This window comes from Corvus hawaiiensis, chromosome 1 (assembly GCF_020740725.1).
Source record: "Corvus hawaiiensis isolate bCorHaw1 chromosome 1, bCorHaw1.pri.cur, whole genome shotgun sequence".
NCBI lineage: Eukaryota > Metazoa > Chordata > Aves > Passeriformes > Corvidae > Corvus > Corvus hawaiiensis.
The window spans coordinates 1,117,804-1,144,725 of record NC_063213.1 but is presented as its reverse complement, the minus strand read 5'-3'; the positions used below and the strand labels follow the sequence as shown (position 1 = coordinate 1,144,725).

General features: G+C 61.3%; 1 protein-coding gene across 1 annotated transcript in view; it reads left to right on the top strand.

The window, feature by feature from the left end:
- The first annotated feature begins 39 nt into the window (after nt 1-39).
- NBEAL2 (neurobeachin like 2) overlaps nt 40-26,922 on the top strand; it is a 28,976-nt gene continuing 2,093 nt past the window's right edge. The window contains 53 exon segments of the mRNA XM_048304416.1: nt 40-146; nt 4,873-4,961; nt 5,919-6,083; nt 7,449-7,530; nt 8,676-9,013; nt 9,095-9,177; nt 10,339-10,424; nt 11,333-11,392; nt 11,394-11,619; nt 11,693-11,799; nt 12,420-12,497; nt 12,586-12,669; nt 12,797-12,895; nt 13,644-14,215; nt 14,299-14,431; nt 14,510-14,629; nt 14,711-15,041; nt 15,139-15,221; nt 15,327-15,419; nt 15,710-15,881; nt 16,293-16,426; nt 16,512-16,671; nt 16,745-16,847; nt 17,244-17,397; nt 17,519-17,677; nt 17,761-17,920; nt 18,078-18,163; nt 18,426-19,085; nt 19,158-19,336; nt 19,409-19,568; nt 20,367-20,504; nt 20,574-20,879; nt 20,968-21,117; nt 21,881-22,038; nt 22,118-22,242; nt 22,385-22,505; nt 22,591-22,748; nt 22,844-22,995; nt 22,997-23,185; nt 23,861-23,956; nt 24,038-24,162; nt 24,246-24,386; nt 24,470-24,600; nt 24,685-24,794; nt 24,884-25,001; nt 25,079-25,176; nt 25,258-25,374; nt 25,461-25,550; nt 25,669-25,778; nt 25,858-26,030; nt 26,348-26,442; nt 26,522-26,638; nt 26,723-26,884. Of these exon segments, the coding sequence (XP_048160373.1) occupies nt 96-146; nt 4,873-4,961; nt 5,919-6,083; nt 7,449-7,530; nt 8,676-9,013; nt 9,095-9,177; nt 10,339-10,424; nt 11,333-11,392; nt 11,394-11,619; nt 11,693-11,799; nt 12,420-12,497; nt 12,586-12,669; nt 12,797-12,895; nt 13,644-14,215; nt 14,299-14,431; nt 14,510-14,629; nt 14,711-15,041; nt 15,139-15,221; nt 15,327-15,419; nt 15,710-15,881; nt 16,293-16,426; nt 16,512-16,671; nt 16,745-16,847; nt 17,244-17,397; nt 17,519-17,677; nt 17,761-17,920; nt 18,078-18,163; nt 18,426-19,085; nt 19,158-19,336; nt 19,409-19,568; nt 20,367-20,504; nt 20,574-20,879; nt 20,968-21,117; nt 21,881-22,038; nt 22,118-22,242; nt 22,385-22,505; nt 22,591-22,748; nt 22,844-22,995; nt 22,997-23,185; nt 23,861-23,956; nt 24,038-24,162; nt 24,246-24,386; nt 24,470-24,600; nt 24,685-24,794; nt 24,884-25,001; nt 25,079-25,176; nt 25,258-25,374; nt 25,461-25,550; nt 25,669-25,778; nt 25,858-26,030; nt 26,348-26,442; nt 26,522-26,638; nt 26,723-26,884 (8,187 nt within the window). The 5' untranslated portion in view covers nt 40-95.

The window sequence follows — 26,922 nt, the reverse complement described above, 5'->3', positions numbered from 1 at the left end:
CTGGGGGAGGTGCCAGGGCTGGGATGGGGAGGGAGGCTCGGGGGGGGGGGGGGAGGCGGAGCCGCCGCTCGTTCCCAGCCGGGCCGGCCCCGGGCATGGCTTCCCGGGAGCGCCTGTGCGAGCTCTGGATGCTCTACTTCGCCAAGGTGAGCCGGGCACCGGGACCCCCCCCCCCGGGCGGGCATTGGGGGCAGAGGCACCCCCGGCACCCCCCCCCCCCCACCCCCGTTGGTAGCGCCCCGCTCTGCACACCCCCCCCCCCCCCCCGCCCCCGTTGGTAGCGCCCCGCTCTGCGCCCCCGCCCGCGCCCCCCAATTCCCGCCCCCCCGGCGGTGTCCCCATCCCCTCCCGTCCCCCATTGTCGCATCCCCCCCTTCCCTGTGTGCCCCCCCCGCCCGCACCCCGCTGTCACATCCCGCGGGTGTCCCCAAACCCCCCCGGTGTGTCCGCGACACCCCCGTGCCCCCCCCATTGCCAGCGCGTCCCCCCCCGCGCGCCGCTGTCACCTCCGGGCTGTCCCCAAGCCCGCCTCGCCCCCGTCGCCATCCGTGACCCCCCCCCCCCCCCCCCCGGCGGCGACACCGCATCCCGCCGGGACCCCCCCCGCCCATCCCGCTCCCCCTTTCCCGGAGGGAATTTGGGGTCCCCTCACTCCTCCCGCACCCCCCTCTGCGGGGGTTGGGGGTCCCTTAAGCCCCCCCGGGAGGGTTTTGGGGGGTCCGCGTGTCCCTCCCGGCGCCACCGCCCGGCGACAGGTGCGCGGTGACATTGGAACGGCGACAGGGTGGGGACAGCGGCTTCTGACGGGGGGGGGGTCGTGGTTTTGGGGACCCCCGGCTCGCTCTGCCGGCTCCGGGGGGATGTCCCCAGGAGGGGTCCCTGCGTGGGGACCCCCCACGTCACCCCAAAAGTCCCTCGTGCTTCGTTTTGTCCTTGATTACCCCGGGCTGGGGGGGGCGGATCCCGGAGGGAGGTGGCACCCGAGTGTCACCCCCCCGGCCCGTGTCACCCCCCGGCGCTGCCCCAGCGGGTGGGGGTGACCCGATGGATTTTGGGCTGGAATTCTCACCCCAAAACCTCGCTGTGTCCCAGGGAGGTGGCGGGGGACGCCGGGAGGGTTGGGGACATCCGTGGGGTCTGTCACCTTGTGTGGCCTCGCGATGTCACCTGTCACCTCTGCACCCCAAAACGGCGTCACCCCACTTTGGGGGGACACAGCCTGGGGGCTTGGACAGGGCCACGTGCTGGGACATCGGGGGGGTGGCGTGGGGACAGGTGCCACCGCATCGGGGTGGCTGTGGCTCTGTGGGGACACATGCCACTACACTGAGGTGCCCGTGGTCCCATGGGGACAGATGCCGCTGTGCCAGGTGTCCGTGGCCCTCTGGGGACAGGTGCCACACCACTGATGTGACCATGGTTGTACAGGGACAGGTGCCACACCACTGAGGTGTCCGTGGTCCTCTGGGGACAGGTGCCACAGCCTTGTGGTGACCATGGCCATGTGGGGACGGGTGCCACAGCCCCGAGGTGTCCGTGGCAGTGTGGGGACAGGTGCCACTCTGCCAGGTGCCCATGGTCACATGGGGACAGCCGCCACTTGGTCAAGGGGTCTGTGGGGACAGGTGCCATCCATCAGCTGTGTGTGGTGGCAGGGGACAAGTGCCACGCTGTCGAGCGTCCATGGGGACACGTGCGGTGCCACCAGGGCGTGATGGCCCTGCAGGGTCCTGTCACGCTGTCACAGGGGGACAGGTGTCACCACGGTTGTGTGGGGACAGGTGCCACTCGTCAGGGTGTCCTGCTCACCGTGCCACCTCCGAGGCACCAGGGACACGGCCAGACCCCGGTGTCACCTCCCCGCCAGGTCACCTGTGGCCTCTGCCACAGCCATGTCCCCAAGGCCCCGGCGAGGACAAGGCTGGGGGCACATGGTGATGGCAGTGTCCCCTCGATGGCAGCGTCGCTGTCGCTGTTCCCCCGGCCGGTGGCCCGGGAATGGCCGCGTTATCTCCGCGTTATCTCCGCGTTATCTCCGCGTTATCTCCGCTGTCGCGGCGCTGGCGGGAGCGTGACCCCCGGGGTCCCTCCGTGCAGGGAGGTGACAACGCGGCGGCTTTGTCACTGTCATTGTCACCTTCTGGGGGGCTCCGGGCGGAGGGGCGGCATTCCCGGCTCGGTGTTCCCGGCTCGGCGTTCCCGGCTCGGCGTTCCCGGCTCGGCGTTCCCGGCGCTCCCAGGCGGCCCCGCGCCGGCCGAGCCCAGAAGCCGCCGAACAGGCTCTGCCAGCCGGGAACCGGCTGCGACAGCACCGGGGGGTGGCACCGCCACCGCCACCGCCACCGGGGGGGCACGGCGGCTCCGGGAAGTTCGGGACACCCGCTCCGCCTGGGTGCGCCGGGATTTTCGGGATGCAGCTCCAGGTGGGCGCACCGGGAATTTCGGGACGCCGGTTCCGGGTGGGTGCTCCGGGATTTTCGCACCCCAGCTCCGGGCGGGTGCCCCCGGAATTTCGGGATGCAGCTCCGGGTGGGTGTCTCGGGAATATCGTGGTGCAGCTCCGGAGGGGTACCCCCGGAATTTCGGGACACCGGTTCCGGGTGGGCACACCGGGAATTTCGGACCCCAACTCCGGGTGAGTGCCCCGGGAATTTCGGGACACCCGCTCCAGGAATTCCGGGATGCAGCTCCGGGTGGGCGCCGCGGGAATTCCGGGATGCTGAGAACGGGCAAACTCCACACCCAGCAGCTCCCACGGCAGGGAGCGGGCAGGATTTGGGGTTGTATTTTCCGGGAATACCGGCGTGAACCAACCCAGCTGCTCGTGCTGCCACCACCGCCAGCCAGCCTGGGGACATCCCGGAGCTGCCGGGTGGGCGCAGCGGTGGAGGGGGCGCCGGTGGCAGCGCGCTGTCCCCAAACAGAGCCGGTGTCCCGAAGCGGGGCCGGTGTCCCCAAACGGAGCCGGTGTCCCCAAACGGAGCCGGTGTCCCCAAACGGAGCCGGCAGCCGGGGCAGGAAGCGCCGTTGGGGCCGCGGGTGACTTGGCATTTCCTGAGCTCTGGGGCTTTTTTGGTGTCTTTGCACAAGCGACAGCGGTGACAAAAAGGGGGGGCCCCCCCCAAACCCCGGGCCCGTCCCCCGTTCCGGCCCCGCTGCGCCGGCGCCGCTGCCACAGCTGCGGGGCCATGGATGGCCACGGCCACCCCCAGGGACAGGTACCGGCCTTGGGGACACGGGGACACCCCCGGCTCGTCCCGAGGGATGCGGGAGGTTGGGAGGAGCGGAAAAGGCGGGGGAGGCGGATTTTGGGGTCCCCCCCCCCGCGTTGTGGCGGTGCCTGGGGGAGCCATCGGAGCCCCGAGATGCCGGAAAAGGGGGATGGTCCCTGTGGGAATGGGGCTGGCTCCAGAGGGGGACAGTCCCTGCCGAGGGGGGACACCCCGGGGTGCTGCGCTGGGGGCTCGGCGACCTGGGTGACCCTAAAGGTGCCACACTGGGGTGCTCAGGGACGTGGGTGACCCCAAACTGATGCATTGGAGTGCCCAGGGCTGTGCGTGACCCCAAGGGGCAGCACTGGGTGCTCAGGGACGCGGGTGACCCTAAAGGTGCCCCTAAAGGTGCCCCCTTGGGGCGCCCAGGGCTGCGGGTGACCCCAGGGTGCCCCCTGGGGTGCTCAGGGCTGTGGGTGACCCCAAAATGTTGCACTGGGCGCTCAGGGCCACGGGTCACCTGAAGGGGCCACACTGAGGTAAGTGCTCAGGGCCTTGGGTGACCCCAAGGTGCCCTCTTGGGGTGCTCAGGGCCGAGGGTGACCCCAGGGTGCAGCACTGGGGTGCTGAGGGACGTGGGGCACCCCAAAGCGCCCTGTCGGGGTGCTCAGGACTCTGAGTGACCCCAGGGTGCCACGTGTGGTGTCCATGACTTGGGTGACCCCATGGGGGTGCTCAGGGACATGGGGCTCCTGAAGGAGCCACCTTGGGGTGCCCGGGGCTGTGGGTGCCCCCGGGGTGCTGGGTGGGGGTGCCCAGCCGGGGTGAGTCCCCCCTGTCCCCCCTGTCCCCTCTGTCCCTTTGTCCCCTCTGTCCCCCCTCTGTCCCCCTCTCTCCCCTTTGTCCCCCTGTCCCCTCTGTCCCCCCTTTGTCCCCCCTCTATCCCCTCTGTCCCCTCTGTCCGCCCCATCCCTCGGTTCCCTCTGTCCCCCCTCTGTCCCCCCTCTGTCCCTCTCTCCCCTCTCTCCCCTTTTTCCCCCTGTCCTTCTCTCCCCTTTGTCCCCTCTGTCCCCTCTGTCCCTCTGTCCCCCCCTGTCCCTCTGTCCCTCTCTCCCCTCTGTCCCCCTGTCCCCGTCCCCTCTGTCTCCCCTTTGTCCCCCCTCTATCCCCCCTGTCCCCCCCGTCCCCCTCATCCCTCGGTTCCCCCTGTCCCTCTGTCCCTCCTCTGTCCCCTCTGTCCCTCTGTCCCCCTGTCCCCTCTGTCCATCTGTCCCCTCTGTCCCCATTGCACAACCGCAGCTGGGCCGGGCAGGCCCCGCTCTGCCCTGATTGGCTGCAGGGACAGGTGCTCTGCAAGCTGATTGGCCAGGGAGTTCCACAGGTTGGGCTCTGATTGGCTCAGCACCTCCACAAGTCACGCGGCTCTGGCTGCTCATTGGTCAGCGAGAGCACAGGTAGTGCTGTGCTGGGCTCTGATTGGCCAGCAAGTTCCCACAGGTCGTGGGGTTCTGGGCTCTGATTGGTCAGTGGCTCCCAGGGGTGTGTCTCACACCTGAGTGGGCGGGGCTGGTTTCTCTGGCCGTGATTGGCTGATCCCTGAGAGCGGGCACCACCGAGGGCTGTGATTGGCCGCCGGCCTCAGCCCCGCCCTCCCTTGCAGAAGGACCTGTCCTACCTGCAGCAGTGGCTGGAGGCCTTCGTCACCAGCTTCGAGAGGGTCATCGCCCTGCCCTCGCTGCAGCCCCGCAGGTGGGACCCCCAAAACCCCGGGGTGACCCCCCCCGAGTGACCCCCCAACTCCCCTGAGTGACCCCCCAACTGCCCTGAGTGACCCCAACACCCTGGAGTGACCCCTCATGAGTGACCCCCCAACTCCCCTGAGTGACCCCAACACCCTGGAATAACCCCCCCGAGTGACCCCCCAACTCCCCTGAGTGACCCCAACACCCTGGAATGACCCCCCCGAGTGACCCCCAACTCCCCTGAGTGACCCCAAAACCCTGGAATAACCCCCCCGAGCGACCGCCAACTCCCCTGAGTGACCCCAACACCCTGGAATGACCCCCCATGAGTGACCCCCCAACTCCCCTGAGTGACCCCAACACCCTGGAGTGACCCCCCATGAGTGACCCCCCAACTCCCCTGAGTGACCCCAACACCCTTTAGTGACCCCGCAGGGTGACCCCAGTGCCCCTGGATGACCCCACTGAGTGACCCCCCAACAGTCCTGGCTGACCCTAAACACCCCTTAGTGACCCCTCTGGGTGACCCCTAGCACCTCTAAATGACCCCCCAACACCCCTGGGTGGTCCCCCGGATGACCCCCCCCAGGGTGACCTCCATCACCCCTGAGTGACCTCCAACACCCCTAAATGACCCCCTCGAGTGACCCCCAGCTCCCCTGGATGACCCCAACACCCCTGAGTGACCGCTATAGGTGACCCCCAACACCCCTGAGTGACCGCTATAGGTGACCCCCAGCACCCCTGGATGACCCCAACACCCCTGAGTGACTCCCGAAATCCCCGGGTGTCCCCAAACCCCCCCGAGTGACCCCATGGGGCCCCAGGCCCGGGGGCTGCGGCGCACGGGGGTTGCGGCGCCTCATCCGCTCTCCGTGGTCGGAACCATCCGGTGACGCGGGCGGGGTTTGGGGGGGCCCGGGGGCGGGGAGGGGGTCACATCCTGCACCCCGATCCCGCCCAGGCCGGAGGATCCGGGCTCGGAGATCCCGGCGCTGCCGCGGGAGGTGCTGCAGGTGCTGAGCCAGAGGCTGGGACAGAGCACGGCCCTGGGGACACGGGACGGGGACAGGGGGACGGGGCTGGGCCAAGCCCTGCTGCTCCTCAAGTTCTTCATCATCATCTGCAGGTGGGTGACCCCAAAATCCGTCCGTACCCACCTGCTCCCGGTCCAGAATTCCCAAGTGTTGGGGGTCCCGTGTCACCCCCTCCTCCCCACCCCGGCTCTCCAAAGTGGCACCGTGCTGCTCCCAGTTTGTCCCAGTCCCAAACCATCAGGGAGTGGTGCCCCCCACCCCAAAAAAGCCCCACAGAATTCCTCCCTGAGGGGCATCACCCCCCGCCCTCCCACCCCATGAAATCCGGGATCCCCCCCAAAACTGCGTCATCCCCCCCAGCCCAGAGCTCGGCAGCCCCCAAAAGGCATCGAGTCACCCCAAAAGTCAGGTGTGACCCCTCAGACCCCAGGGTTTGCCCCCAAAAATGGAGTGTGCCCCCCCCCAGATCACAGCAGCCCCTCAGAAGTGCCCCCCCTCTTTAAAAACGAGAAGTAATAGTGGTGGTAATAATAATATTAATATTAATATTAATAATAATGAAAAATAGTTGTATTGATTCTAATGATTTTGTCATGGGAAAAATTTATTTTAAAAAAAAAGATAATAATGGAAAAAATAACATTATTGCCCCCCAAAATTCCATCATCCCCTCTGGTGTAGTGTCCCCCCAGAAGTGCATCACAGCTCTAAAAATAACAATTAGAAAATCATTAATAATAATAACAATAATAATAGTAGTAGTAATTAAAATAATAAATTAATATAATAAAAATATAATAATGGAAAGCCATTATTATTCCATCATTCCCCCCCAGTGTAGTGTCCCCCCAAAAGTGCAACAGATCTATAAAAATAATAATTAGAAAATAATTTTTATCAATAATAATGATCAATATTATTAATATTATTATAATGTAATATAATAAAAATATAATAATAGAAAATCATTATTGCCCCCCAAAATTCCATCATTCCCCCCAGTGTAGTGTCCCACCAAAAATAATAATTAGATCTAAAAATAATATTTAGAAAATAATTCTTAATTATGACAATAATAGTTATAATAATTAACCTATTAAATATAATGATTAACATAATAAAAACACATTAATAGAAAACCATAATTCCCCCAATATTCCATCATTCCCCCCAAATGCATCACATCTCAAAAAATATTATTAATAAATATTAATTTTTATAATAATTTATTCTTATTTAATAATACTTTCTAAAAATAAATCATAATTATTATTGATGATAAGAATTAACAACTCAATGTAATATAACAAAAACGATTTAAAATAAAATAAAATAATCCTTTTTAATAGCGTCGTTCCTGCCCCAAGCTCTTTACTCCCCCCAGATTTCCTCCTTGCCCTTCCCAAATTTCCTGCCCCTCTCTGTGCTGGAGGAATTCCCGATGTTTTCCCTTCCAGGAACCTGGAGAACATCCAGCCCGACCGGAGCCCCGGCTGCCTCCCGCACGTGCTGAGGCTGCTGCGGCTCTGCGGGAGCCAGGTGGGAGCGGGAATGGGAATGGGAGCGGGAGTGGGAATGGGAGCGGGAGTGGGAATGGGAACAGGAATGGGAACAGGAACAGGAATGGGAGTGGGAACGGGAACGGGAATGGGAACAGGAATGGGGGCGGGAATGGGAACGGGAGTGGGAGCGAGAATGGGAACAAGAACAGGAATGGGAACAGGAATGGGAATGAGAACAAGAACGGGAATGAGAACAGGAACGGGAATGGGAACAAGAACGGGAACGGGAGTGGGAACGGGAGCGGGAACGGGAATGGAACAGGAATGGGAGTGGGAACAGGAGTGGGAACGGGAATGGGAATGGGGACGGGAGCAGAAATGGTAGCAGGAATGGGAATGACAATGGGAATGGGAACAGGAATGGGAATGGGAGCAAGAATGGGCAGGGCTTGATTGGCTGGCGAGGGGCTCGGTGCTGATTGGTCACTGAGTCTGTAGGTTGTGTGAATCTGGGCTCTGATTGGTCGAGAGCTCTGCAGGTTGTGCTGTGCTGGGATTTGATTGGTCAGTGAGTGAGTACATAGGTTGTGTGGCTGAGTTCTGATTGGCCAGCATCTCTATAGGCTGTGTGACTCTGGATGCTGATTGGTCAGGCAATCCATAGGTTGTGCTGCTCTGGGATCTGATTGGTCTGTGAGCCCATGGGTTGTGTGGCTCTGGCTGCTGATTGGTCGGGAGCTCTACAGGTTGTGCTGCTCTGGAATTTGATTGGCCAGCAGCTCTATAGGTTGTGTGATTCTGGATGCTGATTGGTCCATGAGTCCATGTGTTGTGCGACTCTTGATGTTGATTGGTTGAGAGCTCTCTGGGTCGTGTTGCTCTGCAATTTGATTGGTCTGTGAGTCCTGGTGCTGATTGGCCAAGAGCTCTGCAGGTTTTGCTGTGCCAGGTGCTGATTGGTCAGTGCAGCTCCGGGTTCTGATTGGTCGGCAGCTCTACAGGTTGTGCACCTCTGGCTGCTGATTGGTCAGTGAATCCCAGCGTGTGCTGCACTGGGCTCTGATTGGTTGATTGATTCATTGCCGATCCCATCCTCCCCCCAAAGCAGAGTTTCCTCCCCCAAAGAAACGCATCCCATTTTTTTGGAGTGTGTCAGGGATTAAAGCTCGGCTTTCCCGGCAGCTGCGGAGCATCCCGGGGGACGAGCGGAGCCGGGCACAGCGGGAACGTGGAGCACAGCGGGAGAGCCGGGAGAATGGGGCACAGCCGGAGAATGGGGCACAGCTGGAGAAGGGGACACGGCCGGAAAATGGGGCACAGCCGGAGAGCCAGGAGAATGGGGCACAGCTGGATAATGGGGCACAGCTGGATAATGGGGCACAGCCGGAGAGCCGGGCACAGCCGGAGAGCCGGGCACAGCTGGAAAACCGGACACAGCTGGAAAACGGGATGCTCCACGCCCTGCACCTCTGCGAGTGCTTCCTCGACCCCTACCAGACCTGGCGCCGGCAGCTGAGCGGGTGAGGGACCCCCCCCACCGCCGCATCCCAAAATTCCTCCCCCATCCCGGATTCCCCCCCGCCTCATCCCTGTCTTTCCAGGGAATCCGTCAGCGCCAAGGAGAAGAGCAAATACAAGTTCGCCCCCGCCCCGCTGCCCCCCGAGTTTGGGGCCTTTTTCCAAGGTAAAAGCGGGATCTGGGAAAGAAGGGAAAGGTCGGTGTGGGATCCGTAAATGTGGAGAGTGTCCAGGGATAGGGGGAGGGTGCTGGGGCGGGCTGGAGTCAGGGAATATTTATAGGATTCATGGAGGGACGTCGTATTCGGGGGTAGATATTGATCCAAGGACCTGAAAGGATCCCACACCTGCTCCAGGTTATCCCATGCCTATCCCACAAATACAGGATCCCACACCTGCTCCAGGTTATCCCATGCCTATCCCACAAATACAGGATCCCACACCTGCTCCAGGTTATCCCATGCCTATCCCACAAATACAGGATCCCACACCTGCTCCAGGTTATCCCATGCCCATCCCACAAATACAGGATCCCACACCTGCTCCAGGTTATCCCATGCCCATCCCACAAATACAGGATCCCACACCTGCTCCAGGTTATCCCATGCCTATCCCACAAATACAGGATCCCACACCTGCTCCAGGTTATCCCATGCCTATCCCACAAATACAGGATCCCTCACCTGCTCCAGGTTATCCCATGCCCATCCCACAAATATGGGATCCCACACCTGCTCCAGGTTATCCCATGCCTATCTCAGGATTATTATAGGATTCCAGGGCAAATATAGGATCCTATACCTGTTCCAGGTTATCCTGCACCTGCCCCTGAAATTTAGGATCCTGTACCTGTTCCCATGTCCTGGGAACAGGACCGGGATCCCAAAGCAGGAATGAAGCCCAGCACCACCTGGGGAACCCACAAAAATCAGCACAAAGGGGATTTTTTTCCCCGGGAAGCCCCAAAAATCCCCTTTTAGAGGCAGCACCGTTGCAAAAATCCCCTAAAACTCCGCCCCTGTAAATCCCCAACTGAAGCCGAGTTTTGGGCACTAATTTTTTCCCTTTTTTGGGGACAAAACCCCTCTCCTGGCACAGCCAGAGCTGGAAAACTTGGAGCATCCTCATCTGCTCCATCACCAGCACCCCCGTGGGATGGATTTATGTGGGAAAGGGATTTTCCCTAATTTTTGGGTAGAAAAAGGATTTTTTTCCCCATTTTTAGCTGGAAAAGGGTCTTTTTCCTTTTTTTTTTTTTTTTTTTTTTTTTTTTTTTTTTTTTTCTGTTTGCTCCTCAAATGAAATCTTTCCCTCCTCATCCTCACAGAGAGTTTCCAAGCTGGGAAGCAGCTCCCGGAAACAATCCAGCTCCGGATTATCCATCTTTTTGGAGCCATCCTCTCCGGATCCAAGGTACCCTTGGGGAGCAGATGGGGAGGAGCTGAGCTCCTCATTCCAGGGATAAACCCCAAATTTTGATTTATTCCAAGGCTGGAATTAAACCACCAAATTTTCCAAAGCTTTTGAAAATCCTGTTTAACATTCCAGCCCTAAATTGGGTGGGATCAGCTCAGAAACATTAAATTATGTCATTAAATTAAAGAATTAGGTTAAATAATTAAAATAAATATTAAAATAAAACAAATAAAATAATAAACAAAAACATTTCAATACAATTATTTAAATTATTAAATTAATTAAATTAAGAATTAATGAAATGAAACAAATAAAACAATGAAATAAAACTAAAAAATTAAATAATTATGTAATAAAATTAAAGAATAAGCTAAAACAAATAATAAAATAAAGCTAAAAAATTAAATAATTATGTAATAAAATTGAAGAATAAGCTAAAACAAAATAATAAAGTGAAATACTTAAATAATTAAATAAAGTAATAAAATTTTAAAATAAACTAAAACAAATAAAATAGTAAAATACCCCTAAATATTTAAATAATTAAATTTTAAAATTACACTTAATTATTGAATTAAAGCATTAAATTAAACTATTAAATTTAATTATTAAAATTAATTAAATAATTAAGTTAAGGGAAGCTTTTAAGCTGAAGCTGCTGCTTCACCTCCAGTTCAGCTCTGGGCTGGAAGCTGGAAAATCCTTGCATTCATAATTTGGAGCCAAAATCGGTTTTCATTTCCGCCGCAATTAAAAGTCACTTTGATCAATAACTCCAAAATTGGCTTTAAATCAATTCACACCCCGGGGGTAAAATCTGCACCGCTGGAGGCCTCGGGGTCAATAAATAACGGGATCAACAAAGGGCTCGTCTCGGAATTCCCGCCCGTTCCCGCATCCCGCAGCCCAACGCGCTCCAGGCCATCACGCCGGCGGCGCTGGAAGTGCTCCTGGGGGTTCTCCAGCGGGGCGGCAGCGGGGCCCCCCCCGTCCCCCGCGCTGCTGGAGGCCACGCTGCGCTCCGTGGTGGCCGCGGTCCACGTCCTGCACGGCTCCAGCCCCGGCGCCGGCCCCGTGTCCCTGCGGAGCCTCCTGGACGGATACTTCAGGGTGCTCAACTCCGACCTCCCCACGGCATCGCTGGCGCCCGAGGCGGCCGGCGGCCTCATCACGCTGCGGGTGCTCATGTTGGGTAGGTTGGGAACGGGGGTGGGGTTTGGGAGGGTGGGAATGGGATGGGGCTGAGCAGCCGTCTGTGTCCGTAGACGCCATCCCGGCCATGCTGAGCTGCCAGGACCGGCCGGTGCTCCAGGCCGTGTTCCTCAGCAACAACTGCTTCGAGCACATCATCCGCCTGCTCCAGAACAGCAAGGTATGGGATGGCACCTCAGTGTCCCCATCCTCGTCCCATCCCCATCCTCATCTTCCTCCTTATCTCCATCCCCGTCCCCATCCCCGTCCCCATCCCCATCCCCATCCCCATCCCCATCCCCATCCCCATCCCCATCCCCATCCTCATCCCCATCTCCATCTCCATCCTCATCCCATCCCCATCTCCATCCCCACCATTCCTGGTACTAAATGATCCTGGGACAAAGTAGCACCAGGCTTGGGCACCTTCATCTCCATCCTCACCATTCCTGGCTCTGTACGATCCTGGGACAGGGTGGCACCAGGGTTGGCTGCCTACATCTCCATCCTCATCCTCCCTCCCTCCCTTCCTCCGTCACTTTTTCCTCATTAAATGACCCTGGGACAGGGTGGCATTTCGCCCTTGGTGACACCAAGGTTGGGCACCTTCATCTCCATCCTCATCCTTCCCAGCTCGAAATGATCCTGGGACAGGGTGCCGTGTCCCTCTTGGTGACACTTTGGTCACCTCCATCTCCATCCTCGCCATTCCCGGCTCTGAACAATCCTGGGACACATCCGTGGGGTGGGGACCCTCCAGAACCCCTTCCCCGTGTCCCACGCCCACCCCGTGTCCCACAGCTCTACCTCGGCAGCTCACGGGAGGCAGGAGAAGCCCGGGACAAGGTTCCCACATGGAACAGGGATGGACTCCAGCAGGTACCCCAGAACCCAACCACCATCCATGGTGGGCCGTGTCCCCTCCTTCCCATATCCCAGCAGCTCCCCCATTCCCGTGTCCCCGTAGGTCACCGCCAGCAGCTCCGACGCCATCGCTGTCCACGCCCTCGGGGTGCTCACGGCCATCATGAGCAACTCGCCCTCGGCCAAGGTGGGCCGGGGGACCTCCCTTTGGGGAGGACACCCCAAAACGGAGGGATTTGGGTATTTTCATGCGGGTTGAGGTGCTCAGCCCGTGGTGGGGCTCGGCTGGGATCCCACTGTCCCTGTGCTTCCAGGAGGTGTTCAAGGAGCGCATCGGCTACACCCACCTCTACGAGGTGCTGAGGAGCCAGGGCCAGCCCACCCAGCGCCTGCTCCAGGAGCTCCTCAACATGGTGAGCATTCCCGCTTTTCCTGCCTCCGGGCAAAGCCCTCAACACTGGCGCTTCCTGTGGATCTCGGCTCAGATTCCAAGCCCACTCGTGCTCTCCACTCTGCTGGTTTCTCAGCAGCTTCCTCCTGAGGGGTCCTGGGGCCATCTTTCACTTGGAGTTGTGCTTGGGTTTGGGAGTTTTGAGCCCTTTTGGATGTGGAACTGCTCACTCTGGTACTTCTGAACACAGGAGGGTCTCCAAGGGGCTTCATGCATGAGGGTCTCTGAGATCCTCGATTCATGGAGGCCTCCAAGACACTTAATGCGCAGGGATCTCCAAGATTCTGGATGCACAAGAATCTTCAGAATGCTTGGTGCATGAGGGTCTCCAAGATCCTTGATTCATGGAGGTCTCCAAAACTATTCATGCAGAGGAGTCTCCGAGATCCTTAATCCATGAGGGTCTCCAAGATCCTTGGAGATGCATGGAGTCTCCAGGATTCCTCATGCACAGGATCTCCAAAAGCATTGATGCTTAAGGATCTCTGACAGACTTGATGCACGAGGGTCTCCAAGATCTTTAATCCATGAGGGTCTCCAAGACCCTTGATGTCTGAGGTCTCCAAATTCTGGGTGCATGGGAGTGTCCAAGATTCTGGATGCACAAGGGTCTACACAAGGTCTCTGCTGCCAGCCCGGGGTGGCCTGGGATGGATCCATCCCCCTCCACAGCACTGGAGCTGCACCGACCCCCTCTTGTGTCCCTGCAGGCGGTGGAGGGTGACCACAGCTCCTTCCCGGTGCGTCCCATCCGCAACGAGCAGCCCCTGCTGATCCTGCTGGCCTGGCTGCCGGCGCTGGAATGCCGGGATCTCCAGGTGTTCCTGTCGGCGTGGCTGCGGCGCCTCTGCGAGGCCTCCCTGCCCAGCCGCCTCACCTGCGTCAAGGCGGGCATGGTGGGCTCACTGCTGGGCGCCCTGGCCACCGAGCCGGCGCTTCCCAGTGCCTGCTCCCAAAACCTGCTGGAGCTGCTGCGCTCCTTGGGCAGCCTCTCCATCCGGCCCGGGGAGCTGCGGCAGCTCCTGCGGCTGCTGCGGCGCGAGCGGGGCCGGGGGCCGCATCCCTACGTGGCTCCGGTCATCCGGGCGCTGTCCGGCATGGCCAGGGGCGAGGGGCCCCCGCGGGCGCTGCAGAGCTTCGACCTGAGCCCCGGCATGGCCGGGATCATGGTGCCCACCATCCAGAAGTGGCCCGGCGGCGCCTTCGCCTTCCACGCCTGGCTGTGCCTGAGCGAGGAGGAGCCGGAGCAGCCGGCGAGGCCGAAGAGGAGGCAGCTCTACAGGTGATGCCCGCTGGAGGGGGTGAGCTGAGGAGGGGCAGCACCACCATCCCCACCGTGGTTTTCTCCGTGGTTTTCTCCACCAGCTTCTTCACGGCGGGCGGGACGGGCTTTGAGGCGTTCTTCACCGCGGGCGGCGTGCTGGTGGTGGCCGTGTGCACCAAGAAGGACTACATGACGGTGGCACTGCCCGAGTTTGCCTTCAACGACTCCGCGTGGGTGAGGATCATCCCCATCCCCACCCCTGTCCCCATCAGGGGCACCGTGATGCCATAATGTCCCTCTCTGTCCCTCCAGCACTGCGTTGACATCGTCCACGTCGCCGGCCGCCGGCCCTTCGGCCAGAACGTCGTCAGCATCTACGCCGACGGACACCTGCGGAAAACGGCACAGCTCCGCTTCCCATCCCTCCACGAGGTGGGGGGTCCTCCCAGCGCCCACCGAGACCCCTCTCCATGGCCTCAGCCGGGGCTGAGCATGATCCCTTCTCCCTCCCAGTCCTTCACCTCCTGCTGCATCGGCTCCGCGGGCCACCGGACCACCACGACGGCCACCACCACTGCCGGTCACCCACCAGCGTCCCATGGGCCGGAGCTAGTCTTTCCCCCACACCCCATGCTGGGACGCTCCCAGTCTGTCCCCGCCACCCTCGGCCCCCACTCTTGGACCCCCACGCAGCTGCCCACCGAGGGGGTGGTGGCCACCACGGCGGCCGGAAGCCAGGACACGGAGTGGGGCAGCCCCACCTCTCTGGAGGGTCACCTGGGCTCTGTGGCCATCTTCTGGGAGGCTCTGCAGCAAGCCCAGGTCAAGGCTCTCTTCTGTGCAGGTACATCAGGGTGGGGCGTGGAGGATGTCCCCGGGGTGCTGGGGGTAACTGGGGTCTTCTTCGCCGTGTCCCAGCTCACCCCAGTCCTCTCCCCCAGGACCAAACGTCACATCCCCGTTCACACTGGAAGGTGACTTGGTGGAGCTCAGCAGCAAACTCTTGCTGTACTACACCCCCCAGGTGAGGAGAGCCACCCCCCTGGGGACAAGGACAGCGCTGGTGGGCCCTGGGCCACCAGGGACACATCCAGGACCATTGGGATGCTCCCGTGATGTTCTCTTCCAGGCCTGCAGGAACAACATCTGCCTGGACCTCTCTCCCAGCCATGGCTTGGACGGGAGGCTGACGGGGCACAAAGTGGTCAACTGGGACATCAAGGTGGGCTGGGCACAAGGTGACCCGTCCACCCCATGGCCTGGAGGCAGAGGGGTCCCTCCTGGGGCACGATCCCAGGGCAGGGCCCCCACAGATGCCCTGGGCCCTGCAAAGACTCTGCCTGTGGTACTGGGTCCACCACGACCCATCTGTCCCATAGGTCCTCAGTGTCCAGGGTGGGCACCAAGGGTGGTGCGGGGGAGCAGGTGACATCTGGGGACCCCAAGTGCCGTGGACCTCCTCCTGTACCCTGCTGCCACCAGCCAGCAAAGCCTGTCCCCTCCCTCCCTCAGGACGTGGTCAACTGCGTGGGTGGGATGGGGGTGCTCCTGCCCCTGCTCGAGCAAGTGGTGTCCAAGACGGAGGAGCCCGAGGATGAGCAGGAGACCAACGACCTGGTGGGGCCGGAGCTGACGTCCTCCAGGAACGCCCAGGGCATGCTCATCCCTCTGGGAAAGTCCTCAGGTGAGGAGTTCAGGGGACGTGGAGCAGGGGCTGTCCTGCTCAGGTGGCTGGAGGTGACCATGGAGGTGCTCCTGGACCTGGCAGGTGTCCACCACGGGCAGGAGAGGTTTGGCCTGTGGCTCCAGGAGTTACGGGGTGATGGAGGAACCACTTGGGATGCTGTTATGACCCAGTTAGTCACAAGCAGTTCTGGGAAAGTGAGGGTGGCTCCAGGAACCTTTGGCGCGGGTGGAACGTGCTGTCTCCCGATATCCAGCTGCTCAATTCCGAGCTCAAAGCAGCAGAGGCTTCCGTCTCCTTCAGCCTGGAGGAAACCGGAGAAGGGGGTGAAAAGTTTGGAGAGACAACTGGGTGGGATCTCCAGGAAAGAGTTTGGTGGGCCCGGGGCTCACAGGTCGCGGTGCCCTGCAGAGAGCAGGCTGGAGAGGAACAGCGTGGCCGCCTTCCTGCTGCTGCTGAAGAACTTCCTGCGGAACCACGCCGTGAACCAGGAGAGCCTGGTGCAGTGCCACGGGCCGGCCATCATCGGAGCGCTGCTGCACAAGGTGTGGGAGGCTCCCCACAAAATCCCCATCCCACGGTCCTTGCCTTTCCCAAGGGGCTGGAAGTGTCCCCTGTCGCTCGTGGCAGGTCCCCGGCGCGCTGCTGGACATGAGCACCTTGGTGGCCTCGCAGATCCTCATGGAGCAGGTGGCTTCCGAGGGCAGCGGGCTCCTGCTGCACCTCCTCTACCAGCACCTCCTCTTCGACTTCCGCATCTGGAGCAACAGCGACTTCGCCGTGCGCTTAGGTGGGAACTGGGAATGTCCGGGAATGTCCATCCCACCCGGCCTCCGAGGGATCCTCACACCTTCTCCCTGCAGGTCACATCCAGTACCTGGCCAGCGTGGTCAAGGACCACAAGCAGCGCATCCGCAAGAAGTACGGGGTGCAGTTCATCCTGGACTCCATCCGGACCTACTACGGGTGAGCTGCCACGCAGGGCTGGAATCCTGGAATGCTGTCGGGGTGGCATTGGTTGGGCTTCACCCCCCTGGGAACTGTGGTTTGGATAGACACCGTTTTTCTGGGATAATATCCCTCCTTCCAGTGTGGGAGCGCTGTGGTGGGTGCAGCACCTTCCATATCCCATCCCTGAGCCTGTGCCCAGCTCCAAAATCCTCCCCCAGCAGCCACCAAGAGCGCGGTGGCTTCTGCAGCAAGGTGACCCAAATGCACGGGGTGGACATTTCCCAGTGGGGCAGAAGATCCCTGGCTGTCCCCACCAGGCTCCCTGGAGCTCCTCAGGTTCTGCGTTGGGATTTGGGATGATGCTGGCGATGGGTGACAAGGGACACGTCCCCATGCGTGTCTGTCCATCAGCACCTCCAGGGAGAAGACCACGGCCACCGACGACATCAAGACGGTGCAGACCTCCCTCTTCAGCCTGGTGAAGGATTTCTTCTGCAGGAGCTTCTCTGGGGAGGAGATGCAGAGCTTGCTGAACTTCCTGGCTGGGGCACAGGACGAGCAGCAGGTGTGCCACCGGCCACCCTGTGGTCCCCAAACCCCTCAGCGAGCCATGGGCTGGGGAGAAGCCACTGAGGTCCCGGTGGGATGCTCGGAGGGCAGTGGACAACCAACCCCGTGTCCTGCAGGTCTGTGGGGCGCTGGAGGTGATCCACAGCCTGCTGAAGGGCTCCCCAGCCCAGGAGCAGCTCTTCTCCTTCCTCTTCGAGCCGGGCCATGTGGAGCTGCTCTTCTCCCTGCTGGTGCAGAAGAAGTTCTCGGATGAAGTGCGGGAAAGGGTCTTCAAGGTAAGGCAGGACCCCAGCGCCCACCTCCTGTTGTCCCAGAGGAGACATCACAGGCAGGTGGCCTCTTCTCACCATCCCGCCAGGTCCTCTACAAGATGCTGAAGTACGAGAAGGTCCCCGAGCGCAGCAAGAGCCGCCTGAAGCTGAAGGACATCGGGTACCACGGGCTCATCTCCCACCTCAGTGACATTCCCGGCTCCATGCTGCTCTTCCGCTGCCTCTCGGAGCAGGTCCTGGGGGCAGGTACCGTGTGCCAAAGAGCCCAGGCCACCCATCCCAGCCATGTGCTATGGGGTCGTCACTGGTGGCTTCCCACGAGGCTCAGCTGGGCTGGGTCTTTGGTGGCTTTTAGGGACAGCAGGAAGTGTCCCACCACTGTGCTGTCTCTCCTTGTCCGCAGACCCTCCCAGCTACAAGGACCTGGTGGCCGTGGTGTACCTGTCCCACCAGGCTGAGCTGAGCATCCGGCTCGACATCTGCCGCAAGGTGAGCGGGGCCGGGGCACAGCGGGAAGTGACGGAGGTGTCACCCCAGGGCTGAGCTCCTTGGACACCCAGCCACGCCCAAAAGTGGTGGCCATGGGGATGGTGGTGACATGGATCTGCCAGCATGGAAATGGTGGAGCCCCAGCACCCCATGATGGTTTTGGAGGATCTGGGGTGCTCCTGGGATGGGTCCATCCATCGGGAGCTGGGGCAGCAGCGTCCTTCCTCCTTCCTCCTTCCTCCTTCTCCTTCTCCTCCTGCAGCTCTTCCACCTGATCTACGCGCAGCAGGACCTGGTGAAGCAGCTGGCCAGGTTGGCTGGCTGGCAGGACACGCTCACCAAGCTCTACGTGAAGGAGTCCTACGAGTGCCGCCAGCACAGCCTGAGCACCGCGGGCTGCCCGGAGCTGCTGCGCCTCTCCGAGCCCTCCAGCAAGGACGGGATGAGCCCTTCGCCCGCCGAGCTCCAGGAGCTTGATGTCTTCCTCCCGCTGGGATACGAGGCCTCGGATCAGGAGCTCTCCGAGGGCTTCTCCGACCACTCCATCTCCCCGAGCGGCCGCACCAAGTCCTTCCACAACTACAACTTCAAGTCCTTCGACTCCTCGGACCGGGCCAGCCGCTCGTCCTCCAACCCCGGGGACGGCCCCCCCTTCGATGGCATCTACCACCCGCTGTCCCCCTTCTCCACCTCTCCCTTCGACCTGGGGCTGGACCTGGCCAGCACCAGCTCCATGGCCACGGCCGAGAGCGGCACCCAGACCCCGGCCAGCGGCCCCGGCACCCCCTCGCCCCTGGAGAGCTTCAAGCCCTTCCCGGGAATGCGAGCGCGCAAGAGCTCCAGCCTGTCCAACATCCTGGATGAGAGCAGCTACCAGGACGTGCTGCCCAGCGACAACGTCTCCAACACCAGCAACCCCCAGGTGAGCCCCAAACTCTCGTCCCCACCACGCCAGGGCACTCGGGGCACCTCTCACCTCGCCCTCCGTTGGCAGCAAACCCCCGAGGAGGAGCTGTGCAACCTCTTGACCAACATCATCTTCTCGGTGACGTGGCGCGGGGTCGAGGGCTGGGACGACGCGGCCTGGAGGGAGCGCGGCCAGGTCTTCTCCGTGCTCACCAAGCTGGGCACGGCCTGCGAGCTGGTGCGGCCCCCGGACGAGATCAAGCGCAGGTGAGGCCCGCCCGCGTGCCAGGGCTGGATCCCGAGGGAAGGGCACCCTCCGGAGCCGCTGCTGTCCCGCAGCCTGCTGGAGATGATGCTGGAGTCGGCGCTGACCGACCTGAAGGAGTCGGGCCCGGCCACGCTGCCCGGGCTCACCCACAACGCCCTCAAGCTGCTGCGGCTGCTCCAGGATTTCCTGTTCTCCGAGGGACACAACAACCAGGCCCTGTGGAGCGAGAAGGTGGATGGGAATGAGCAGGGATTCCTGATCCCAAACCCCAGCTCTGCTGATCCCTGATGTCAGCCCTGGCCCTAAACCCAGCCCTACCTGCAGAGCTTGAACATAACCTTGGGAAATAAGCTCAGATTTATTCCTAAACTGAAATCAAAGCCTAATCCTAACCTTGGGAAATAAGCTCGGCCTTAATCTTAGATTTAAATCAAAGACTAATCCTAATTTTAGGAAATGATCTCTGCCTTATTAATAATCTTAAATCCAATCCCGATCCTAACCCTTAAACCTTAATCCTAGCCCCTAATCCTAAACTTTAACATTAACCTTAAACCATTGCCATAAAAGCCACCCTTTATACTCTACGCCCTGAGCCTAAACCCTAAGATTAACTCATAAACTCTAAATTTAAACTGTACCTCCTAAATCAAGATCCTAAACCTTAACTCCACATCTTTGTCATAAAGCCCAACCATTAATCCTAATCTTAACCCTAACTCTTAGTGTAAACCTAAACCCTAACTCACAGCCTGTAACATCACTGTACTTCCTACATCCTAATCCTAAACCTGCTACACCTTTGTCCTAAAGCTCAACCCTACCTCCAATCCTACACCCCAGCCCTAATCCTGACCCTGACCATAATTCCTGAGCCCCAACCTCATGCCAAACCCAGACTAGTTTTGGGCTCTACCCCAATCCTAAACCCAAACCCTAATCCGAGGAGGGCTGGGTGACGGGGACGGAGCCGGTGGCTGGGCAGGGCTGGGATTCCTGCCTGGGTGGGGTCTCACGGTGTCCCCCCAGATCTACGAGGGGGTCAGCAGCCTGCTGGACAAGCTGGGCGTGTGGCACCACCTGGCCAGCGGCACCTCGGACCTCAAGGAGATGGCGCAGACGGGGCTGCGGGTGCTCATCGGGTACATCCTGCTGCAGGACCCCCAGGTGGGTCACCCCTCCCTGGGCCCCGCGCTGGCCCCGCGCTGGCCCCGCCTGACGTCCCCTGTCCCGCAGCTGCACTCGCTGGCCTACGTGAAGCTGCACAGCCTCCTGCAGACCACGTCGGCCCCGCGGAGGGACGAGGCCTGTTACCTCCTGGGGAAGCTGGAGACGCCCCTGCGGCGCTCCCTGCATTCCAGGTCAGAGGCCTTCTCCTGGCTGGTGCCCATCATCCGGACGCTCATGGATCAGTGCTACGAGACCCTGCAGCTGCAGCAGTTCCTGCCCTCGCTGCCCCCCACCAACGGCAGCCCCACCTTCTACGAGGACTTCCAGCTCTTCTGCACCACCCCGGAGTGGAGGGGCTTCATCGAGAAGCACGTGGGTGCCGTGGGATGACTCCCGGGGGGAATACCTGGATGATGGGCGGTGGGTACCAAGCCCTGGAAATGCCTCTCTGCTCATCCAGGTGCAGCCCACCATGGCCCAGTTTGAGATGGACACGTTCGCCAGGAGCCATGACCTCATGTCCAGTTTCTGGAATGCCTGTTACGACGCCATGATGAGCAGCTCCCAGCGCCGGGAGCAGGAGAAGGCGGCCAGCCACAAGTTGTTCCAGGTACTGCCTGCTCCTCACCCCTGGCATGTCACCCTGGGGTGTGCTCCTCAGCCTGGGACACGCTCCTCACCCCTGGTGTGTCTCTGCACATCACTCTGGGTGCTCCTCGTCCTGGGGACATGTTCCTCACCCCTGGGGTATCAGCCTGGGGACATGTTCCTCACCCCCGGGGTATCATCCAGGGATGTGCTCTTTATCCTGGGGACATGTTCCTCACCCCCAGGATGTCATCCAGGGAATGTGCTCCTTATCCTGGGGACATGTTCCTCACCCCCGGGGTATCATCCAGGGATGTGCTCCTTATCCTGGGGACATGTTCCTCACCCCAAGGATGTCACTCTGGGTTCTCCTCAGACTGAGGACATGTTCCTCACCCCCAGGATGTCATCCAGGGAATGTGCTCCTTATCCTGGGGACATGTTCCTCACCCCATGGATGTCATCCAGGGAATGTGCTCCTTATCCTGGGGATGTCATCCTAGGGACATGCTCCTTGTCCCAGGGACATGCTCCTCACCTTGGGGACATTAATCCTGGGGATGTGCTCCTCATTCCTGGGAACACTGTCCTGGGGGATGTGCTCCTCATTCCAGGCGCATTATCCCTGGGATGTGCTCCTCATCCTGGGGATATCATCCCAAGGATGTGCTCCTCATCCCAACCGCATCATCCTGGGGATGTTCTCCTTGCCCTGAGGACGTCGCCCTGCGGATGTCCCCAGGCCCCAGCCCTGCTGTCACTTCACTCTGGTGCCCCCTCGGCAGGAGCTGGTGCTGGAGCCGGCAGCGAAGCGCTGCAAGGCGGAGAACGCCCGGCACGCCAACGTCCTCAAGCAGGCCAACAACCACCACGGCACCGTGCTCAAGCAGTGGCGGTCCCTGTGCCGCCTGCTCACCTCGCCCCGCTCCGCCTGGGCCGACCGGTGAGTCCCCACCTCGTCCCCAGGGATGGGTGGCACAGCCAGAAGTCCCCAGGGTGCCTCACGCCCGGCTGTCCCCCAGGAACCCACCCGAGGTCCGCTGGAAGCTGTCGAGCGCCGAGACCTACTCCCGGATGAGGCTGAAGCTGGTGCCCAACCTCAATTTCGACCAACACTTGGAGGCCAGCGCCCTGCGGGACAACCTGGGTGAGGCGGTGGCACTGGGGATGTCACCGGTGGGGTTGGGCCGGGAGATGTCACCGACAGGGTTAAATTGGGGCCCTTTGCAGGACTTGTCCCCAGGTTCTGGGGGAGCTCTGGGGTCCTGCTGACCCCATCGTCATTTCAGGAGCCGACCACCTCCAGAACCCCGCCGAGTCCCTCCCGCTCGCCATGGCCAAGGAGGCCAAGGTGAGCGAGCTGGAGGATGACCAGCTGGCCGAAGAGGACCTCCCCGTGCTGGACAACCAGTGAGTGTCCCCACCCCTGCCACCGCGCTGGCTCACCCGGACTGGGGGTGTCACCAGGGTGTCCTCACCCCGCTGTGCCACCCAGGGCTGAGCCCAAGGAGCAGAACCAGCGGGAGAAGCTGGTGGTGTCGGAGGACTGCGAGCTCATCACGACGGTGGCCGTGGTCCCCGGGCGCCTGGAGGTGACAACCCAGCACGTTTATTTCTACGACGGCAGCAGCGAGAAGGAGGAGACGGAGGGAGGTAACAGCGGGTGCTCCTTGAGGGGGGTGAGGAACCCCCGCCCCATCCCTGCCTCAGGAATGGCGAGATGGTGACACCTGGGGGGGCCTCGGCAGGGATCGGCTACGACTTCAAGCGCCCCTTGTCCCACCTGCGCGAGGTCCACCTGCGCCGCTACAACCTGCGCCGCTCCGCCCTCGAGCTCTTCTTCATCGACCAGGCCAACTACTTCCTCAACTTCAGAAAGAAGGTGGGGACCTCCTCATGGCCCCCTCATCCCCTCCCAGAGCCCTCCCAGGCCAGGGCTCTGCCCGAGCTCCGGCTGCTCCACATCCTCCTGTCCCTGCCAGGTGAGGAACAAGGTGTATTCCAGCATCCTTGGCCTGCGGCCCCCCAACCAGACCTATTTCGGCAGCCGCTCCCCCCAGGAGCTGCTCAAAGCCTCAGGGCTCACACAGGTACCGGCCCCGCCATGCCCGTGCCCGTTCCATGTGTCCCTTTCTCAGATGGAAAAGGGGAGGGTCACAGCGTGGGATGGGGATGCCCACGGGCCCATGGGCTGGAGATGGCCAGGGGATCAGGGATGGCTCTGGATCCGGGAGTGCCCATGGGACCATGGGCTGGAGATGGCCAGGGGATCAGGGATGGCTCTGGATCCGGGAGTGCCCATGGGACCATGGGCTGGAGATGGCCAGGGGATCAGGGATGGCTCTGGATCCGGGAGTGCCCATGGGCTGGGGATGGCTGTGGGGTGAGGACAATCATGAGATTAAGGACAGCCACGAGGCGTGGGATGGTCTGAGAGCAGGGATGGCCATGGAACGGGGGTGGGTATGGGATAGGGATGGCCATTGGACCAGAGGTGATTGTAGAACCAGGGATGGCCATGGGGTGGACATGGCCACAGTTCTAGGGACAACTGTGGGACCAGTGATGGCCACGGGACTGGGGACAACTGTGGAACGGGGGATGGCCACGGGATGGATATGGCCATGGGACTGGGAACAGCTGTGGGACCAGAGCTGCTCTGGGACCAGCGATGGCCCTGGGATGGGCACTGCCATGTGGTGGGGGGTGTCTGCCCTGTCTCCTCCCCACCCCAAGCCCATCTCCTCCCTCTCTCTTCGCTCCAGAAATGGGTCCTGCGGGAGATCTCCAACTTCGAGTACCTCATGCAGCTGAACACCATCGCGGGGCGTACCTACAACGACCTGTCCCAGTACCCCGTGGTGAGCCCCTGTGTCCCCCATTGTCCCCACGGGGACCCCGTGACCCCCCCCCCGCCTCACCCGCCTCCCGCCCCCACCCAGTTCCCCTGGATCCTGCGGGATTACGTCTCGGAGACCCTGGACCTCACCAACCCAGCCGTGTTCCGGGACCTGTCCAAGCCCATCGGGGTGGCCAACGAGCGGCACGCCCGCGACGTCAGGGAGAAGTGAGTTCCCCACAAACGAAGGGCGGGGGACGCGGAGAGCACCTGGCTGGCTCCTGGCGGACCCCATCCCGCCTGGCCCACAGGTACGAGAGCTTTGAGGACCCCACGGGCACGGTGGACAAGTTCCACTACGGCACTCACTACTCCAACGCCGCCGGGGTCATGCACTACCTGATCCGCACCGAGCCCTTCACCACGCTCCACATCCAGCTGCAGAGCGGCAGGTGGGCACCCGGCGGGTGGCTCCTGCAGAGGGGACATCGTGGGGACGGCCAGGCTCCAGCCAGGTGTCCTGTGCCCCCCCCAGGTTTGACTGCTCAGACCGGCAGTTCCACTCGGTGCCGGCGGCGTGGCAAGCCCGCATGGAGAACCCGGTGGATGTCAAGGAGCTCATCCCGGAGTTCTTCTACTTCCCGGAGTTCCTGGAGAACCAGAACGGTAAGGGACACCATTGTCACCGCCGTGGGGAGCAGGGGGGGGTCCGTGTCCTTCGTTCCTGCATCCTTCCCGTCCTGCCCGCAGGCTTTGACCTGGGCTGCCTCCAGCTCTCCAACGAGAAGGTCGGGGACGTGGTGCTGCCGCGGTGGGCGCGCTCCCGCGAGGACTTCATCCAGCAGCACCGCAAAGCCCTGGTGAGATGGGGCAGCCCCTTCATCCCTGCGGGCGCTCCGGGGACACGGGGGCCGTTCCCACCCCGCGCTGACGCCCCATCCTGGGACAGGAGTCGGAATACGTCTCCGCCCACCTCCACGAGTGGATCGACCTCATCTTCGGGTACAAACAGCGCGGCCCGGCCGCCGTGGAGGCCCTCAACGTCTTCTACTACTGCACCTACGAGGGTGAGCTGTGGGGCGAAGGGAGGGGGACACCTGCCAGGGCTGTGTCCCCCCGTGACCGTGACCATCCCCGTGCCCAGGGGCCGTGGACCTGGACGCCATCGCCGACGAGACGCAGCGCAAGGCTCTGGAGGGCATCATCAGCAACTTCGGGCAGACGCCCTGCCAGCTGCTCAAGGTAGCTCAGACCCCCACCCCCAAAACCAGCCCCTTTTGGGAGGTCGTCCCCCCCTTTCTGATGGGTCCCCTGCCCCCCCAGGAGCCCCACCCCGCCCGGCTGTCGGCAGAGAGCGCTGCTCACAGGCTGGCCCGCCTCGACACCCGCTCGCCCAACGTCTTCGAGAACCTGGACCAGCTCAAGTCCTTCTTTGTGGAGGTGAGGACACTCCCGGGGGGCCGTGGGCAGGACTGGGAGGGGTGGGGTGGCCAGGAGGCTGCCCAGCAGCTGCTGTGTCCCCACAGGGCATCAGCGATGGGGTGGCCTTGGTGCAGGCTGTGGTCCCCAAGAACCAGGCGCATTCCTTCATCACTCAGGGATCCCCCGACATCCTGGTGAGTGTGGGGAAACTGAGGCACGGGGCCGTTTTGCTGCTCCAAGGGGGTCCAGGACCAAACCAGGGAGGACCCCGGCAGTGGGAGCGGTGTCACCTCCCCTCGCCTCTCTGCCCAGGTCACCGTGAGTGCCAACGGCTTGTTGGGGACCCATAACTGGTTGCCCTACGACAAGAACATCTCCAACTACTTCAGCTTCACCAAAGACCCCACTGTCACCAACGCCAAGTGAGTCACTGGGGCACAGGGTCCCCAGGGATGGTCCCTGGAGGTGCCACCAATCCACCATCATCCCACGTCCCTCCAGGACCCAGCGCTTCCTGCAGGGCCCCTTCTCCCCCGGGGCCGACCTCAGCTCGCGCACGCTGGCCGTGTCCCCCGACGGGAAGCTGCTCTTCAGCGGGGGACATTGGGACAACAGCCTCCGTGTCACCTCGCTGGCCAAGGGCAAGGTCGTGGGGCACATCACCCGGCACATAGGTACGTCCTCTTCCCAGGATGATGATGATGATGATGGTCTGATGATGCCCTGATGGGGTTGTAGAGCTGTGGGGGGAGGCAGGTGACAGGTGAGGGGCAGCTCCCAGTGCCTCCGTCTCCTGGGGACGCTCCAGGTCCCACCTCAGAGCTGGAGTGGGGTGAGGAGCAGCAGCATCCACACCCCAGAACACACCTTGGAGTGGGGTCGGCAGCAGTTCCACATTCTAAAGCACATCACGCTGCCAGCCCGTGGAGTCGGGGTGCCGAGCGTGGTGGGAGGGGACCGGCACCTCATGGTGTCCCTCTGGGTGTCACAGATGTTGTCACCTGCCTGTCGCTCGACCTCTGTGGCATCTACCTCATTTCTGGCTCGCGGGACACCACCTGCATGGTGTGGCAGGTCCTACAGCAGGTAAGGGCTCGAGGAGCAGGGGGAGCTTGCCGTGGGCGCTGCCAGCAGGTCACTGATGTCCCCGTGTCCCCAACACCAGGGTGGCTTTTCCAGCGGCTTGGCTCCCAAACCCGTCCAGGTGCTGTACGGCCACGACGCCGAGGTGACGTGTGTGGCCATCAGCACCGAGCTGGACATGGCCGTGTCCGGCTCCAAGGTGAGCTGGTGGGGCCGTGGGGTGGGCGTGGGATGGGCAGTGCCACCACCATCGTCACCCTGTGTCCTCTCCCTCCTCCCCCAGGACGGCACCATCATCACCCACACCGTGCGCCGGGGTCTCTTCATCCGCTCCCTGCGGCCGCCCGGCGAGAGTTGTCCCCCTGCCATGCTGGCCCACCTGGCCGTGGGGCCCGAGGGGCAGGTGGTGGCCCAAACCGCCGTGGGACAACGCTCCTGCTCCAAGGTACGTCCAGGTGGCCCCGTGCCCCCCCCGGCCACCAC